Genomic DNA, 20,537 nt, shown 5'->3' with positions numbered 1-20,537 from the left:
AACCAGATGATGAAAGAGACAAAGACACACTGATGAATAGTAAAACAGACTCTACGGACTAAAATCATTCTCAAAAGATTTGAGGTAATTTAATGGTTCTACAGTATATGATGTTACAGCCAATCAAAGTTTGCTTATTTTCATCCTCCACACTCATTAAAAGTGTCACTGGAATATAATGTGTATCTTAATTGTTTTTCAGTATTTGCAGAATTGCACAAACCCAATATCTGATCTCTTTGGATTACAGCACAATGTTACTGGCCATTGAGGGCTTGAGGGTTATATAAGAGGCCCTACGGCATCGTTATCCACCACAAGACAGAAAAGTCAACAGATTGCATCGCAAGTCTTATGATCAAGCACATTGTTTTTATTTTCCCCTGGTTCATGTGACAATTCAGTCCTCTGGTAAAGGCAGAAAGAATGGAATATAAACAGCGTATTCACTGTGAATGTGCACTTAATGTATTAGAAAATCAGTTCCTGTCAATAACATTTACTCATTAACAGGTTTAAAAGAAATGATTCTGACCAATACATAAAGTTCAAACCAATGCATACTTGGTAAAACATTTGGAAATACTCAATGACCTTCATTAAGAAGAAGAAGAAGAAAAAATGAATAATTTCTTGTATAAGGGGGTTACATTCATTTCTCTGATAAATATATTTCTTCACTAATGTATAGAAATGTCTGCATGAGATGAGTGTCATACGGGACAGCTAGCAGGGTTCTCTTCATCAGGCCTCTGACAGTTAATAGCATCAACTACCATCACTGATCTGATTCTTCAACACGCCACTGCTTTTGAAATGTACAAAGTGCAACGACAACATAAATATATAAGGATAAATCTCATGAATGGATCGTATTGCAAAATCTAAAGAAAAAGAAATTATGTTTTGCATACATTGAGCTACCATTGTACCATAAAGATGCTTTGAATTAAGCATTTCTCCTTCAAATGTATTGTTTATAATATAATTATATATTTAAGTATTTAATTAAAAAATTAAAAACCGTCATCTACAATGCAGAATAAACATGGATTCTATGCAAAAGATAATTTCATTTTTGGTTGAAATGTTTTCATGAGATCCACCTACAATTCTTGCTGTATATTTATGTGAAAAAACTAAATGCATGTCATCCTACAGTTCTATGAGGGCATTGATGATGTATTCACAGTGTAACAACAAGCAAGAAATAGCATATTGATCTGCTGAGATTGAATGAACTTGATTTCACTGTATTAAACAGTTTGATCATATAATCATACAACGTCTCTAAAAGTGCATTAAGCACAGAAGTAACCCCACACCAGGACACTGGCTTATTTGTTTTTCACCACCTCTTTGTATAGAAAGCGTATGACGATAATTATGAATGATTTAGCCCCACCTCCAACCAGTTGCTACAGAAGAAGAGTGCTTTCATTATGTTATGGTGCAGAAATAATATATGACGATAAGAAATGGAGCTTATTTCATTACGATGCTGTGAACACAACAGCACTGAGGAAAATCGTGCAACAGTCCAGTCAGTTTGGTCTGAGAATTGAGTTTGTCCATGACCTTCATTTGCTCAAGTAAGTCTCATAAGTGGTCGGTTTTGTTGTGTAAACAAGCAGCAGTTCCTGCTGTCAAGGCTTCATTTGATTTTTTTCCATTGAAAATAAAATGAACTACAGGCTTCATGAGCGCTTTTATTTGGCTGTATTCAAATATAGAGGGTGAGCGAGAGAGTGAGTATGGAAATCTCCCTCGTAGTCACCATTAACTAGTGAGCCACCTGACATCACTCCGAATCCTCTCCCGCAGTCGCCGCATCCAGAGCGGCCAAGGCCTCTGCCACCATTGAGTCTGTGACGCTCACACAATCCATCTCTTGCTCTCCTCTCTTGATCGAGGGCTTTTTCTTTTCTCTTTCCTCTGTCATGAGCTTTGTGTCTGCTGAGGAGAGGCTCGTACTGCTGGTGTGCATGTCCACAGACAGCACACTCTCCTCATCGGCCGTGTCCAGAGTACTGGCTAGCCTGCTCTTCCTGTCCTCGTCTTCATCTTCCTGTCCATAGGGGTATCCATCAGATCCATCTGTCCCATCTGTTATGCCTCCGCCGCCCAGCCCAGAGTCTCGGAATCTGTCCTCTCGCTTGCCCGGTTCCGTTCCCAACAACGACTCGTTCTGTATGGGCAGATTGCCGCATAAGGTGGTCGTCCCCTCGTCCTCGGGCTGGAGGATGTAAAGACTTGGGTCACCCTCCGCTGGGCTCGATGGGATCTGCTCGTCTGGAATGTTAGCATGGAGCCGGTTGATGTGGTTGTTGTCGATGTCAAGTTTGGTCGGGCTGGGATGGGTGCTGTATGCTAGGTTGTGGAAGCCCTGCTTCTTGGGAATGTGGTCTGCCTCCTCTGGGAATTGATGAGATTGATAAAGAGAGCTGCTGGTGGGGTCCCGCTTCCGACCAGGAACTTCTACAGGGACTGAGGGGTCATAAATGTAACTGAAACAGAGAGGCAGTTGGGAAGAGAGTTTAATGAAATGTACTTTTGATGGTGCAAATAATCATTATAACCCAATTAAGATTCAAATAAAGTCAAATAACACTGAAGCAGAACTAGTGGTTGACCAATACATTTGAAGTTTTTAATGAACACATCTACTGATAAGAAGAGGACTTTTATTTTAACAGCACTAAGAAAGTGTCAGGAGCTCCCATTCTTCATTAGTAAGCTGTAAAGGAACAACACTATGATTGCATGACCTTAATGTCACCAAGCTAAGCTTTTGAAAACTGAAAACTTTAACATCTATAAGTTGGAAATTTTGAGTTAGAATAGTTTGCTAGAGTACAATTATAAACACTCCAAGGCAGTAATAGCAGAATATAGTGCTCGAGTAGATACGTTTTCCTGCTGAGGACGTTGGCAACGTCTTTAGTCCCGTTTAGCCATTTGTTAGCAACCACCTTTTTCAAGAACCAAAAGCTTTAAAAAGTAGGGTTTTACTTATGTATTTTATGATGTACACTTTTTGTTTGTATGTTTTTTTCAGTCAGTTTGACACATTTCTCCAAATTTAAGTCACTGCTCACAAAACAGTTAACACAGTCATCTGATCACTTTCTAATTGTCCTTGTAAGTTTTCATAAATTTCCTACAAATTACAAATCGCATGCATAATTTTGTCAAAACACTGCACAAAATTCTCAAATGTTTACGCAATAGTTCACACAGCCAAAACTTTTATATGTGTAGATAATTGGAACTTTTTCCCACATTTTCAGTTGTACTTGGTATGTTTTCAATTAGCCCCAAATTAATATCTGCTGAGCATTGCAGACAACAAAGAAAATGCTAATGTCCTAATTGTTTACACATTTATCTCAATTACAATAATTGTAAAAGGGGAAATGGGAAAAGACAAAACAAAAATGAGAGGGGGAAAAGAGAGAAGTGTAAATAAAGAGAGGTGGCAGAGTGGGGCGAGGGAAGGGTGTAATTAGAGGGAGAGGAACAGAGGTAGAAGGAGATGAGAGGAGAAGAGGACATGGTAGAAGAGGAGTTGACGGAGCAAGAACAGTTTCTTTCGGATGTGTCCGATTCGAGAACCGAGGGGCTGATGATACTGCCCATGCATGATTCAACGTAAAGCCGACTGACTCACTGTGCGTCTGAAACGAACTGGTTCTTTTGGTGATTGATTCTGAACTGATTCAGTGCTTATGTTATGAGCGCGGGTAAACCGAGGACTTGAATGAAGGGCAATCTGGCGAAACGTAAGCTCATTTAATAACAAATACATCGCAATGGATTATGTATAGTAAGTGGATCATGGTTTCTGCACTATTGAGACCTAATTTATTTACTTTATATCTTCAAGACTTAAATCCTCATATGCACATTATTGCTGTTACTGTATTTGGGTGCGTTGTTGCAAAACTTAATTGTAAACGTTTCATGATGATGAGGTTTTTAACTGACTAAAATTGATTACTGACTTTATATATTTGAATGTTTGATAGACGTGATTCCATTACGTCATCTGCAATGACGTCATTACATTGAGCGTAAAAGAACCGCTGAACCGTTTTTTTCAACCAGTTTATTGAATCGAACCGAAATTTGTGTGCATTGGGAATCATATATTTCAAATAAAGCCAGGGTAACATTCATTTTACATACAGCACACTTTAATATGACAGAGGGCAAATGCAAAAAGTGCATCATAATTTGAAATCACGAGTTTAAAGTTTAAAGCATTCAATTCACGAGGACCAACTGTCACACAAAGATCACGCGATCATGCTGGACAAAAATGCACACTTCACAAGATCTCACGGCTGGGTTGAACTAAGTTTGCAAGGTTTATTAAATTAAATGTTTATTAGCTATTCAAAGATTTGTTTAAATGATATAAATGCATTTTCTGCATAATGCTGACGACAAATGAGAAAGTATATTATAATGTTTGCCATTCTATTACTAATAATATAAAATGAATCGTTTTAATACCTCTTGTATGCATACATTTTTTTGTTTAACCGTCCTATCTGATTATTAAACAGACTTATATCCGTTTTAGGCAGAACTGTTAATGATGATGGCGAACAAGAGGGAGAGTGTGAGCTCTCAGGCAAAATAAAAGTACCGCCTCAAACACATCGGCCAAGCAGAAAAATGTATCGCCCAATATTAAAAAACGCCAAATATCGGCCGATATCCATATTATATCCATACTATTACACTCTGGAAAATTTCAGGCATCTCTATGCCTAGTGCTGAGCTGTATGTTGATGAAGCTGGCTTCAATATCAACAAAACAGAAGAGAATAGAATCAGATTGGCCATCATGACACTCAAGTCATAGTGCATGACTTGTGAGAAATGATCGGTCAGTTAATTCAGTGATTTCAGTACATTTATTATTTATATTTTTTTACTTATAATATATAAAATCATTTTTTGTAGGAAACTCATTGATATACAAATTATTAAAGGGATAATCCAAAATATCTTAAATTGTGTTCCGAAGACGAACTGAGCTTTTACGGGTTTGTGGGGTAATGACAAAATTTCCATTTTGGGGTGGAGTAACCCTTTAAAGAATGTCATGATAAAGATTTTAATGTCTGCATGTAGAGTTGAATATGTTATCAAATGAACAGAAAACACACTTAGTTTTTATGTTAGTATCTATTTTCAATAAATGCATTACTCTAAAATGCAGCGCTTCGTTGTGTAGTAAAACTGAAATGTTTGGCCAACATAGATTGCTTACTGTGCTGTGTTATTGCTATGAATGCAGAAATGTGTCAACTCGATTGAGAAAAACTGTAAGGCTCTTTCCTGCAGCACTCTATTAAACACATCTGAAGCAGCTAATAAAGACTTTCAGGATCACTAGAAACTTTAAGACAAGTGTGCTGCAGCAGGTTGGAGCTAACAGGAAAGTGGTTCTCCAGACAGAACATCCCTGTATTATATTCAGATTGTAAATTCACTTCCTCAAACATTGTTTTCTGACTATGAAATAATCAGTTATCCACATTTCTGCAGAAGGGCAACATTATTTTAAGAATCAGTCACCCCTAAATAACAACAAAACGTGGTTGGACTCTTTCTGTCAAACATATATGTAATATGTATATAATATATTTGTATAATATATGGATAATAATTTGGCATAACATAACAATATTCAAAAGCAGGTAGACAAACAAACCTAATTGTTATCAAATTATCTAGCCTCCGATCTTGACCATCATTGCTAATCTTCAAATAGCTACCATATATCAGTTAATTCAGGTTGTCAATTTCGTCATAATATACAAAATGCTGTTCCTCTTTTGGGTTATACTGGAACCTGATATGTGCAGGACATTTGAATACACTCATAATTTACATAGCCCAGGCAAAGAGCTTTACTGACGAAAGCACAACCAGTGTAGCGAAACAATATGGGAAAAATAACAAACAGGTGTATGAGTGATAACATCACATTGTGTCCTCCTTCCTCTTTTAGGGGTTTGTTTTTTTCTACTTATTACATAACACAATATTAAAATTTCTGTATTTACACCAAATTATACAACAAACAGGTATTAAATAGGAAAGTATAAAACCAACATAAGAATAAGAGACACAAATCTCAACTTGTGTGTGTATGTGTGTGTGTGTGTGCCAAGTGATCCTGGTGTATTTGTGTCAGACACCTCCTGCTGAGATCCTTCTGTTTTTCACTCCCCTTGTCTGCCGAAAATCCACATGGAAAGAGAGGCATGTTACTGAGCCAATGTCAACCTTAGGTGTTCGTGTATTCATCTGTCTGGACATTGTGAGTCTTCTCTGTCATATTCCAAACATTTATTGTATTTTTTGTTTTAGTGTATTACATGAGACAATTTTCATTATACAGTTTCATTATAAATTCTCTATTTTTAAGCACATCGGTTCAAAATCCATTTCAGTTGAACAATTTCAGCGTGGATAAAGTGGAATTTTCCACTTTACCTGGGGGGAAGAGATTTTTTACCCTTAGTAAACATTACCCCCATCAAAACAACACACAATGTTTAGCAATGCAATTTTTACCTAGTAAGAGACGTGACTAGAATGCTAATGTTTATCAGCCGCAGGATTTGACCTAATCCAAAAAAAAGCCTGGGAACTTGCTTTCTATTCACCCTAAACAGTCACCCAGATTATACAGTATTGTTCAAAATAATAGCAGTACAATGTGACTAACCAGAATAATCAAGGTTTTTAGTATATTTTTTTATTGCTACGTGGCAAACAAGTTACCAGTAGGTTCAGTAGATTGTCAGAAAACAAACAAGACCCAGCATTCATGATATGCACGCTCTTAAGGCTGTGCAATTGGGCAATTAGTTGAAAGGGGTGTGTTCAAAAAAATAGCAGTGTCTACCTTTGACTGTACAAACTCAAAACTATTTTGTACAAACATTTTTTTTTTCTGGGATTTAGCAATCCTGTGAATCACTAAACTAATATTTAGTTGTATGACCACAGTTTTTTAAAACTGCTTGACATCTGTGTGGCATGGAGTCAACCAACTTGTGGCACCTCTCAGCTGTTATTCCACTCCATGATTCTTTAACAACATTCCACAATTCATTCACATTTCTTGGTTTTGCTTCAGAAACAGCATTTTTGATATCACCCCACAAGTTCTCAATTGGATTAAGGTCTGGAGATTGGGCTGGCCACTCCATAACATTAATTTTGCTGGTTTGGAACCAAGACTTTGCCCGTTTACTAGTGTGTTTTGGGTCGTTGTCTTGTTGAAACAACCATTTCAAGGGCATGTCCTCTTCAGCATAGGGCAACATGACCTCTTCAAGTATTTTAACATATGCAAACTGATTCATGATCCCTGGTATGCGATAAATAGGCCCAACACCATAGTAGGAGAAACATGCCCATATCATGATGCTTGCACCTCCATGCTTCACTGTCTTCACTGTGTACTGTGGCTTGAATTCAGAGTTTGGGGGTCGTCTCACAAACTGCCTGTGGCCCTTGGACCCAAAAAGAACAATTTTACTCTCATCAGTCCACAAAATGTTCCTCCATTTATCTTTAGGCCAGTTGATGTGTTCTTTGGCAAATTGTAACCTCTTCTGCACATGCCTTTTTTTTAACAGAGGGACTTTGCGGGGGATTCTTGAAAATAGATTAGCTTCACACAGACGTCTTCTAACTGTCACAGTACTTACAGGTAACTCCAGACTGTCTTTGATCATCCTGGAGGTGATCATTGGCTGAGCCTTTGCCATTCTGGTTATTCTTCTATCCATTTTGATGGTTGTCTTCCGTTTTCTTCCACGTCTCTCTGGTTTTGCTCTCCATTTTAAGGCATTGGAGATCATTTTAGCTGAACAGCCTATCATTTTTTGCACCTCTTTATAGGTTTTCCCCTCTCTAATCAACTTTTTAATCAAAGTACGCTGTTCTTCTGAACAATGTCTTGAACGACCCATTTTCCTCAGCTTTCAAATGCATGTTCAACAAGTGTTGGCTTCATCCTTAAATAGGGGCCACCTGATTCACACCTGTTTCTTCACAAAATTGATGACCTCAGTGATTGAATGCCACACTGCTATTTTTTTGAACACACCCCTTTCAACTAATTCAACTAATTGCCCAATTGCACAGCCTTAAGAGCGTGCATATCATGAATGCTGGGTCTCATTTGTTTTCTGAGAATCTACTGAACCTACTGGTAACTTGTTTGCCACGTAGCAATAAAAAAATATACGAAAAACCTTGATTATTCTGGTTAGTCCCATTGTACTGCTATTATTTTGAACAATACTGTATACTGTTCCCGGGGGAGGTTTGAAAATGTGTCTCTTTTCAGATAATACTGCATACAACCCTTTGTACAATGTAAAAAAAAAATGACATCAAGGGTTTCTATTTCTGCTGCTGGAGGGCCACCTTTCTATAGATATTTACCATATTTCCTGTGATTGTGAAGACTTATTATCTGGTTCAGGTGTGTTTGATTAGGGTTACAGCTAAACTCTGCAGGATTGGACACACTTGAAATAAGTAAAAAGGAGCCTATCTTTACTAAACACTTCGATTTATATACTTTTCCTCTTTGCCTGTGCATATATATCAAGTTAAAATGTGTGGGTGTTGTTCAACAGATTTGACACAAAGCCAGTCAGACTACACAACTAATGTTAAATGCCAAAAGAAAGCATGTATTTGTAGTTTGTGCATGAGGCAAATCTTGCAGCTCAAACTAAGCCCAGAAATGTGACATTCTGAGCAATTAAAGGGCGGTTTGAGAGTGTGAATATCTGTCTATATTTACTGCATCAAAACAATGCACATAAATGTTAAAGAGAAAGATCCTAAAATAATATGTCTATTGACAGAGAACAGAGCAGTGCTGGCAGACTGAACCACAGTTTCAACCAAAAAAAAAAAAAAAAAACTGATCCCAGGTCAGCTTTAGAGAGACTAAAGTCTGACTGAGCTGTTAAACAACAGCAGTGATGTGAGAAATATCTAGGATCTTCAGGATAGAAATACTTTTTCTGTTTTTATACCTTCAGTCTTACCTTTTTAACATCCTACAGCAACTGCAACCCATCTGGACAGTTGTGTAGAAAACCTGTGGAAAGACAAAACCGGTTTAGTGTGTGCTTGTGTGTGTACATATAATTTAATAAAGTGAATTAGAGATACCACGTAGACTATTGTGTGGATTGAAATACGCAAGTTGCATTTATTAAAAAGGTATTTGAAGAATCCAGAGCTGAATCAGTGCTTAGGAGAGTGAACATGCTTTCAACAAAGGGCCATTCAGTAACTGTGCTAATTCTTCACCTCAGCTGTTAGAACATGAGGACGTGATCACGCTTATGTCTGTGTAAATAAACCTGCTGACACAGGAACTGAGAAACTCAAAGAATACGATAAAACCAGTGTGCCAACAATTGTGAACCACTGCAGACCATCTTTACAAGTGGATACAGCTACTTTTCGCTTGTGCACATCAACCAAATGAACCAAAACTGGGGTCAGCTTTAAATCGCCTTCAGTAATACATACCTTTTTTTTTTTTACTCACCCTTCAAAGAAAGCACACTCAGTGTCAGTTTCTGTTGATATGCTTACATAGAAACAGGTATGATCTTTCAGAAGAACTATATCAATATCTGGCACTCCGTAAGGACATTTGATTTGGTTTCATATTGACGTGGCATATGGCGTAAACTTGACATATGAAATTGTCAGGTATGTGGCTTCAGGACACAAGGACAGTCACATGTGTTTGTGACATTCTGGATTACTTCTCACAGTGGCAGGTCAAATACAATGTTATTAATACATGCTCATTTTGTGAAAAGCAACAAAGATGTATTGACCTTTCCACAGCCTGTCGTGCCATTTCAGGCTTTGGCATTTCTTGCGCTTTTTCATGAGCAAGTAGCCTTGTAAATAATTGATAGCTCAGTCTGGGAAAAGATCCGTCTAATAGGACAAAGACACTCCCAGACTCGCTCTCTTTCTCCTGAGACAGAAAGCATCACGGAAAACAGTCACCTCACGTGTCCCAATGTGTTAGAGACCAATAAGTGTGGGAGAATCCAACACAATTACATAGTGAAAATCATTTACATCAGTGTTATTACGTTTTTATAATTTGATGTGCTTTTGTCATTTTATTAGTTTATGCTTTTTAATATTTTTATGTAGCTTGAATATATTTTTATTTCCATTTTAGAAATAAAGACGGGGAACTATGACATCAGAATCTGGAAGAGTGATTAGCCGCAGGTTCCTTAGAGATTTTCTTATGGGGTTTTATAATTATTATTATTTATTTTTTTTATGAGTAAAATAAAGCCTGTGGTAAACATAATTTGATGATACGTTTAGATTTTGCTCTACAGTGTAAACTACACACACTCACAGCCCAAACATTATCTAGTTTCATTATCTAACATATGTTTTCAAAAATTAACATAACCGCATCAGAATGTTTTTTTTGATTATGGTTGTGTGTAATTTACATTGAAGAACAAAAAGTAACATTTACCACAGCCTTTATTTTACTCATTAAAAAAAAAACAAAAAAACATTATAAAACCCCATAAGAAAATCTCAAAGAAACCAGCAGCAAATTACTCTTCTGGGTTCTGACATCACAGCTCCCGTACTCTATTTCAGTACTCACTGTAAAATTGTTTCAGTTATTAGGCAAGGCAACATTTCTCATTTTCTTTTAGTTATTTTTAATGTATTTTAGTTAGCCGTGTTTTGTAATACTTTTAATTTAGTTAACAGCACTTATTTACACAACATTATGGGTAAAAGCAATAATCTGTACCAGAATCGAATGCAATTAAATGTCATGTAGTTTAGTATTAAGGAAGCAAGAATCACCTATGTAATTCACTCGTGGCATCACATGTGCTTGAAACTAATACAAATAAAAGAACATTTTACAGGTATATCAAGTTAGGCAATATTTGTTGTACAGGTTTACTGGCAAGCAAGTCAGTGTGACGGAAAGGCAAATGGTTTAACGAGTGGAAAAATTCAAAACACACTGCACGTAGACAAGACATCAACATGCAACACTCTTCACTCTGAACAGAGCGGTTGTTTCTTTTGTGTATATGTGATCTCTGTTTGTGTAAGAACTCAAGATTTGTCTTATTTGAGTAAAAGACAAAAATATGGCTTCTGTTGTTTTGATGTGACATTAATTCAATTTTAAATGCATTATATGCAAATGTCATTATATTTACTATATTACAAAGCTGCTCTATATACAACATTTGGAATATGTTTATACAAAAACTATCCTAAAACTTCACACTCTCACTTCACAGCTTTCAGGCCATTGCCATGGACGCATAAACTGGATGGAGTATTGCTAGGTGATTAGCAGCCAGATGTGGTACGCAGCAGACACCTGTTTGACAGCAGGAGCATGACACGGGCACCTGGCAACCTCTTTGTCAGCTGCTAGAGATTATTGCATTTTACAACAGAGCACACAATCTTCCTTTCCATAAATACAATGACAAATCAGTTTCTGGTGTAGTTCATCTATAATGTGACAACACAATTATTATAAGAACAAATTAAATCATATTTACTTCATAGTAAGAAAAACTGTTTACTTTAACAAACTACACATTCCTAATGTTGCAGCTGGAATTCTTTAAAGGCTTCCATTCCATTGGAGTTGAACCTTGGCAGGTGTAGATAACGTAGTAGAAGATCTTGTCAGAGACTTAAGAATGCATATTAATAAAACAGCCATTTTGCATGTCTCTTTTGTCTAACGCTCTTTTTCGTCTGCCTTCATATTCTATTGTAATTATCGTGAATACAAGTTTCCTAGTTAGAAACTGCAAATGAATGGTCTCTCTAGTTGTATTTGCAACTGATATAGTTTTGATACCTGAATTTCTGATTTGGGCGAGCCATAAACTTTAAATATGGCGGAGGACAGAAACATAGCAGTAGCAGAAGTTTAATTAGTTTTTCTCTAAAGATCTACATTGATTTCTCTTGCCATTATAGCCATGTATATTCAAGTATATAAATAACCATATATTGTGTAGTAAGTATTGAATACAGTGAATATATATATCTGTGTGCAGGCAAAATCATTTTGCATAATACTGTACATTTGTAACAATACAAAGCTGATTCATGCCAAACCTATTCTTTAAATCCATCAAGAATTCCATGCTCTTTATGAAACACATTACAGTATTTACTGAACAGTCTCAACGAAGAGGACCAGAAGATCAACAGATTGCAGAAATATTTGATACAAAGTTAAGATGAATGGAATATCCAGGACTCTAGATCCAAAAGAATTGAAATGTTCCATTTGGAGAAAGGTGATTCCTGAAGAGATTACTGGAGATTGTGGGCTGAAACCGAGGCAGATTGAGATCTGAGCTATCCTATATACCACTGGCAGACATTTCGCCATTGGAATAAATTGGAGAAGGGAATTTCTCATCACTGTAGAATGTGTGCCCTCCAGCTCGACTTTCTGGCCTGCGCTCTGAAAGTGACGGATGCTTAATCTCCTGCAACAAAATGAGGGGGCTTTTCCATTCCTCAGCCCTTAACCTACTCAAGACACACATACAGGTAGGAATCCACACATACTTTGATAGCATTAAATCACAGACTTACGTATTTAAGCTCAAAGGCAGATTTACAGTATTACTGATCGACACACACACTTTTTAGAAGGTGCTTTGCTCTGAGCATTACTCAAATGTTTAAATCCATTCAACTGGTTCAGCTGCGGTGTGTGTGTGCCAACCCAAACCTACACACATGCACTGGCCTTCCACAGCCAAGATAAACAAACGCACAAGCCACTAACAGTTCATTTCCTTTCAATTTGTTGAGAACAAAGTCAAACAATCTGCCAGATAGACCAGTGTCAAGAGATAATTAGAGCTATCAATGACCAGCTGATTTCACTTAGGCCTACACACTGCTCTGACACACTGAAATCTTCTCACAAACACCTGTAAGCTGCTGCCGCTTTCCTCAATTTTATTTTATTTTATTATTATTACTGCTTGAACCAGCATATAATCAGATGTTTAACCTTTTCACCAAACTTACTAATTTAATTTGTCTACTGAAAATATGTACATAGACGCATCATCACTCAAGAATTCTCACATTTTTTCAATTTGTCTAAAGGTCATAAACATTTTCACCACACATAGTAGTATTATATTTTGTTTTAAGGGAATTCTATAGTGGAAATCATTATTGGAATAAAATGACAGACTCCTTTGTCTTTCTAAGGCTAATTTCATAGCTACCATTTTATAAATTCTACATAAACACAATAAAATAACATTTGCATATTTGTTTGCACAATTTGACAGCTTGATAGGAAATTATGCATGACTTTTTTTTTTTATATATTAATCACGTTTTATATTCCACTGACACTGTAGACTCCTTGATAACCAAGTACACCAACTTTTGAAAAAGCATTATTGGGGTAATGGTCGATCCTGATGGAAATTAGAGTCAGGAGACATAATTTATATAAAAAATGAAAAACACTAGCATATTATTACTAGCATATTAGCTGTTTAATAGTATTTATAAATAACATATTAATGCTTTATTCTGAAAGCCCATATTTACTCATTGTAACAGTTTAGTTTAGTGACCAATTCTCACTATTAACTAGTTGCTAATTAGCATTCCTATTATTAACATATTGGCTGTTTATTAAAGCACATTCTGCATGACCACCACCTCCCTACCCAATTCCAACTACCTAACTAACTATTAATTATCAGCAAATTAAGAGTTTATTGATGCAAAATTCATAGTTAAAGGTTTGTTAATAGCGAGAACTGGACCTTGAAATGTGACCCTTATTACTTAAACTTAACAACTACCTAAGAGTTTGAGGCAAATGTTGTAGTGTGACCAAAATAATAGCCTATAAATCATTTTCATTCAATAATTTCACTTATTATTTCACTTCATTTAGATCATCACAGTTTTACACATTATGTACACAATATGCAATAATTAATATTTGTGTGTGTGTGGATATATGTATGTTTTTATTGTTATGTTTTTATTCTGTTATATATATATATATATATATATATATATATATATATATATATATATATATATATATATATATATATATATATATATATTATTTGTGTTATATCATTCTTAACATTATATCATTCATATAATTCTTTACTTTATATAATTTATATAATTCTTACATTAAATGCACACAGCAAATAGGTAAATTGTGGATGGGTAAATTGTAAATTGTAAATTGTACAGGACACTGATCTCTGTTGTGGCAGCAAGTCAGTTATGTTTATTACTCTAAAATCCTGGTTTATGTTATGAGTGAAAACATTACACAACCCTCTATATCTAAAAACAGGAAAGAACTGAACTTATACTTCCACAAATCAAAGCCACACACAGTTCTGGGTCATTTACAAGGACTTAAATTTAGATATACTCCTCTGGGGTAATGGCTTACTCGTAAACACTATTTTTTACATTAATGATAGTGTCAATGTTTCACAAAGTGCATAGAGTAATACACAAATAGAAAACAGAAAGCTAGAGAGAGAGAGAGAGAGAGAGATGGTAAATGATATTAGGTTATCTACCAGTATACTGTGTGTGTGTGTGTGTGTGTGTAGTGTGGATGATGTGTAGGTCTTGTATGGGTGGAGGGTTACTACATAGAGGGATCAGATTCGTGAAGGTGTGGTTTAAACAAGTCAGAAAACTGGTTTAGAATTTCTTTTGCTCTCAGCATGCATTATGCTCCTCTTCATTTTTATTTATGCCATATGGAAACAGCCAGATGGCATGAAATTGACAAGGGTCATTAACATGAAGAAACATGAAAAATCCATCACAACTCTGGAAACTTAAAAGTGTGATTTCAGTTCATATTTCCCCTTTATCTTTATTTAAATAGTTGGGGAAAAAAGAGTATCTAAATGGCAAACTCCATTTCTCCATATTATATCATGTAAACATCATATCTCTCTGTGTAAAATATAAATGCATTCAAAGCTCCTTTTAAATATGGCTTGAAATGTGGCCAAATATGGGCGTGTTTCCCTGGACACTGTTGCCATGGCCTCATTAGCAGAAGACCAGTGCGTACAGCATCAGCCCTCTTGAGAATGCCCATATCATGACTTAATACAGCGCTAAATATACAAAACAAGGATCCACTTTACATCCTGTGTGAGGCACTTCCAAACACTCACTGCTAGTTATTATCCAGCTGTTTCAGTTTAAGATATTGGCTCTTATGTGTTAATTTATAAAAAAAAAAAAAACTTTTGTTGTTGGAGCTTTGATGTTTGATGCATAATAAATATTATTTCTCATTTGAATTAAAGAAGAAAATTTATGTTACCACATGAAGCATTTTCTACATTGAGAGAACAATATAGATAATTTTTTTGACAGTACATTTTTGGGATTGTATTAAAGAAGAGGTTATGGTTAAGACGTAATAAAATACATTACATTTTTGAGCGTGTTTTTAATTGTTTGCACACTTCAAACCTGAAAAATTTACTATTCAACGATTAAATATATGCACTTGATGTGCACCAAAAAATTTGAACATTATATATATATAATGAGCTAATTCATAGACTGTTGGTTTGGACTTAGGATTGCTGATTTGTAGATAGATTTTTTTTTTTTTTTTTAAATAAACTATTAATTTTATTCAGCAAAGATGCTTTAAATTGATCAGTAGTCAGTAGAGAGCTTTTGATTTTTTTTTTTTTACTTTTAAAGAATCCTGAAAAAAAATCACAGTCTCCACAAAAATATTAAACAGCACAACTGTTTACAACATTGATAGTTACAGAAAAATGCTTCTGAGCACCAAATCAGCATATTAGAATATTAGCATACTAGAATTAATGAAATGCCCCTTTCCATAATTACGAGCTTCATCTTTCAAAATAAATGTAATAATGTCCTTTGTTTTACCAGCAGTTCAAGCCCGAAAGGGGAACAGAGTCACGTGACAGACAGAGTAATGAAGCTTATATGTGTTTGCAGTACACAAGACACGGACGGTTAAGACTTTGTGTGTGTCTCTTTCACACACATGCGCAGGTGCACACTCACAAATGATGCCCAAAACTCTGCATTTTAACAGTCAATAGCAAATACTTAAACTAATAACAAATCATACTTACAGTAGCTGTCCTAAAGACTAGATTCCTAAGATGTATTTACTTTCGCACGACCAAATAAAGTGCTTTTGCTTTCACCTAGATACACACAGCATCTCCCTGACATGGCTTCTTCAGCAATAACTGCGGTTAAATGAACATTTGGGCAGCATTACGCAGAGATTTCCACGTAGTGACATAGATATGTGAGGGCGTTACTGAATGAGACGTTTTAGGGGGTGTGGCAGAGTCTTAACTTTGATAAAGAATATCTCTTTTGTTTTGAGACTTTAGTCTTTGCAACTTCAGGGTTCTTATCTATGCACATGCATCAGCTATGCATCAGCTTGTAACACTCCAAAGAGAAAGTAAAACTTGAAATCGCATCATATGACCCCTTTAATATTCTAATAATTTTTGACATAAAAGTAAAATGTATAATTCCGACCCATACAATTTTTGGCTATTGCTTAAAATATACCCCAGCGACTTAAAACTGTTTTTGTGGTCTAGGGTCACAATTGGGAACAACATATAATGTTTAAAATAAAGTTACACTTTATTAAAAATACACTGAGTTTTAAAACTACAGTGTTATTACAGTGACAATAATCTGTGAATGCTGCATCAGTACATGGACTACAAATGAAGTCTATGTAACACTAGCGATCACAATCAGAGATCCACAGTCATAAGATCACACAAAATAGATGAAATGTTAACACACAGGCCCTGGGATTCACAACATGTATTTTGAACTCTTATCGCAGTTAAATGTGCTGCCCTTCAAACAGAGTCATGCTTAAAAAGGAGGAAATGGCTAAAGGGAAAGAGATGGAGAGATTAAAACTCTGAATAGTAAACCATGGAAAAGGATGTTGCTTTGTAATACATAACGTCACACTCAGATGTACAATATAGGCTAGTCTGTGTACACACCAGTAGTGTAAATATCAAGGTAAAGTGCCTGAGCCTGACAGAGCACGAGGCCCGGTGGCCTTTGTAGGGCACATCAGACCACACCTTACTCAGCACAGCAGACCTTGCTCAAAAGTAAACAATGTGTCTGACTGTAAACACCTAGACAAACTGCATAAACCTGCTCAGCCCCCCTCACAGCTACTGTAAACAGTAACACAAGCCTACCGAGCCCTTAGAGACTGACTACCTGACAAAGCCTTGAATTGACTTTACAACATGAAAAGTATATAAAAATAACAAAAATTGCTTAGGAGCTTTAAGTTCAATGTTAAAAGTGTCCAAAATGATGCTGTTATTTAATATTTGTTTTTATCTTTTTAAAGTCTCATCAAGGCTGCATTTATTAGATTGAAAATACAGTACAGTAATATTGTGAAATGTTATTACAATCTGAAGAAAATGTAATTTATTGCTATGATGGCAAGGGGGAATTTTCAGCATCCATTACTGAAGACTTCAGGGTCACATGATCCTTTGTAAATATCGTTCATCAAATATGCTGATTAGAAAATGTTCTTGGTGCTCAATAAAAACCAGCTAATTTTCAGGTGTTATCAAATGAAGCACTTAAAAACATTCCTAAAAAGATTATTTCTAAAATTGCTAAAAGCATAACATTTTCTAATGATTTAGGCTCCTCTTTCCTTGTTTTAACAGCTTTTTTTTCTTTTCCAGAAAACACTGTGCAAAAAAGCAAGTCTAGAGCTCATTCAGTTTTAATTAGTTCAAACCAAACTGCCCAAGGGCAGAAAAACTACACCTTTTACAAACTACACACCTTCACCTACAGCGTAAAAGCCTGTTCCTTCCGCCATCTGTTTACAGTAAAAATAATGCCTTTAACCACATTTAAAATTATACAAATGATATCCAAACTTCAGTTCATATGAATCACTTATGTTGCTCAACTTACATTCCAAAGCAAAGATACTGGCAGAAAGAGAGATTTAAGCATTCACTTCATGTTGTTAAATCCCATCTGAACCAAAAGACAATCTACAGAATGCCCTGGTTGTTTTTTCTTTTTTCTTTTTAATCATCCAACGAAAAGAAAATGGTAACTCAAAAGAGAAGAGATCTATGATTTAATAGTCCAGTCACATTCATTAATCGCTCACTGAAAAAGGAAGGTTTTATAACAACAGACATTTCAATCTGTTCTTCACACAAAGCATCACATGGCTTTAGAAGACATAAATATATAGTCACCATGAACAAAGGGAAAATGTGTTTTCTATTTGTGTTCCATAGAAGGAAAATGTAATGTGGGTTTAATGTAAGGGTGAGAATATTACAGAATTTTTATTTTGAGGTGAACTACACTTTCAACAATACAAACAAGCAGAAAAAGTATAGACCCTGTTCACTGCAACACTTCCATCTGACAAGGTAAAACCGTGTTTCTTCTGCCATTAAGATACAAGAACAAGCTTCAACTACCAGTAACCAAAAATAACTAAGCTCCAGGTTATTACGTTGTTGATCTCCCTCATATTCCAGAAAAAAAAATGGATGAAGATGATACAGCCAAAAGTGACAATAAATTAGATTTTATCTACTGTTTATTTTTTAAAGATGTAACTTCATATTGGACAAATGTTTAATCTTCCTATATCGAGTTTAGCGCAACAGGTGCGAGGAAAAACTTGAGCTCTTACATGATGAAGCGCGTTAAGAGAAAACCTTTACCTGTTACACTGATGACGAAGGTGTGGCAGTTGTTTGCCAGAGTGGCTACAATTTCACTGGGAACTCCGGCGTTCATTTATTTTCCCACTTCGTATGTCCTAATATACTAAAAGAGAAGCGTTCCCAAGAAGCGAAGTGTCCCAAAAACTTCTTCCATGGCCAGAAGACGTCGCACGCTCATAGCAGCCGCTTCCTCCTCCTTCCTTGTGTTTATTTTCCCTCCCGTGCTACTGCTTCCGAGTAAAGGAAGGTCCCCCGTGACTCCGCTCTGCCGTGCCTCCTCTACACGTCCGTTTCAATTTCAGATGGCAGTCCAAGTAATGGCCTGTGCTCGGCACGGTAATGACAAACCATGTGACGAGGGATCAGGAAAACTCAGCGGACCGGGAAACACAGTTTAAACCATTGGCACGCAGGAAAATAATTACAGCAGCACAAATGACCGTCATGCAGTATAAGCAGGTGTTAGACAAGTTGGGCAGGTGCATTCAAGTGCGTAAGAACAAATTAAACCAACAAAAACAAATGCTCATATCAGATTATTGCAATAAATATAGTAAAAGTGAACTTATTTATTACTTTAAGTCATATCAGAGTGTTATGATCATGTTATGATCACTTGACGGACCACATATTTGGCTTTATCTCAGCCATCCCTTCGTCGTTGGATACATTTGCTTACAATGTTAATTAATATTAACCAGTAGTGAGGAAGTGTGTGATGCCATGGGGTAAGTGATCATTTGTTCAAATAGGTTTACTTGTTGTGATAAGTGATCTTCATTCCTTTGAATGCTACAGTAGTTGAAGGTGACAGTTGGATATATTTGTGTAACCGAAGGAAGCGTCATGTAATGTTGATTTCTGAGTGTCTAAAAAGGTCAAAATATCCTCCTTTTTTTTCTCATGAGAAGGTCTGTCGGTAACACTTTATAATAACTGCACACTATTAATCATTAATTAAGCATTAGTAAACAGATTATTCATAATTTATAAAGCATTAATAGACTGTAATAAGCAGTTTATAAATACAGATATAAATGCTTTATTCTTGATTTAAAAGCATATCTATAATGTGTTTAATAATTGTATTTTCATACTTTATTCATGATAAATTTATAATTTCTCAATGAAGTATAGCATTATTTACAAACCAGTTATTTAGGAGTTGCCAGTGATTCATAAGATCACAAGAAATGTAGTAAATTCAGGTAGTTATAAAGCATTTAGTAGTGGTCAGTTAACTATTTATGTGAGCTCATCTAAAGTGAGTCTAGTTATGCCTTGTAAAGCATTTATAAAGGATATTTAAAGGCTCAGTTATCTTCTAAACAAAAAACAGAAAACAAACACCACACAGTGATACAGAACATAGAAATATTAACAGCCTTTAAATCTCATTTGTAAAAGCTTTACAAGGCATTAATAGTCCTCACTTTAGATGAGCTCACAAAAATAGTTAACTAACAACTACATATGTTTTATAACTACCTGAATTAACCGTGAATTACAGTTGAAATACATGTTAATAAACCATTTATTAACACTGTAAGTAACTATTACTATATGTCTGAATAAAAATATGTATGAATGCACATTTAAATAGTTTAT

The 20,537-nt window shown here is 35.6% G+C and overlaps 1 protein-coding gene across 1 annotated transcript; it reads right to left on the bottom strand.

Annotated features, from left to right (window-relative positions):
- Window positions 1-352: 352 nt before the first annotated feature.
- Window positions 353-19,275, bottom strand: zgc:194930 (uncharacterized protein LOC557813 homolog). The gene is made up of 3 exons (XM_052560829.1): window positions 18,927-19,275; window positions 9,102-9,154; window positions 353-2,507 (listed from the first exon to the last, which is right to left on the bottom strand). Exons 2-3 carry the CDS (start codon window positions 9,131-9,133, stop codon window positions 1,802-1,804), a joined length of 738 nt encoding a protein of 245 aa, XP_052416789.1. The 5' UTR covers window positions 9,134-9,154; window positions 18,927-19,275; the 3' UTR covers window positions 353-1,801.
- Window positions 19,276-20,537: the final 1,262 nt, after the last annotated feature.

This window comes from Carassius gibelio, chromosome B7 (genome assembly GCF_023724105.1).
Source record: "Carassius gibelio isolate Cgi1373 ecotype wild population from Czech Republic chromosome B7, carGib1.2-hapl.c, whole genome shotgun sequence".
In the NCBI taxonomy this organism is placed as follows: Eukaryota; Metazoa; Chordata; class Actinopteri; order Cypriniformes; family Cyprinidae; genus Carassius; species Carassius gibelio.
Note: the sequence above shows the minus strand (reverse complement) of the source record. Positions and strands in the feature narration are given on the sequence as shown.

Excerpts from the sequence above, each read along its gene's own strand:
- zgc:194930 (XM_052560829.1), bottom strand. The coding sequence starts at position 9,133 with ATGGGTTGCAGTTGCTGTAGGATGTTAAAAAG. Across the intron at positions 2,508-9,101 it reads TGCTGTAGGATGTTAAAAAG|TTACATTTATGACCCCTCAG; the intron begins GTAAGACTGAAG and ends TCTCTGTTTCAG.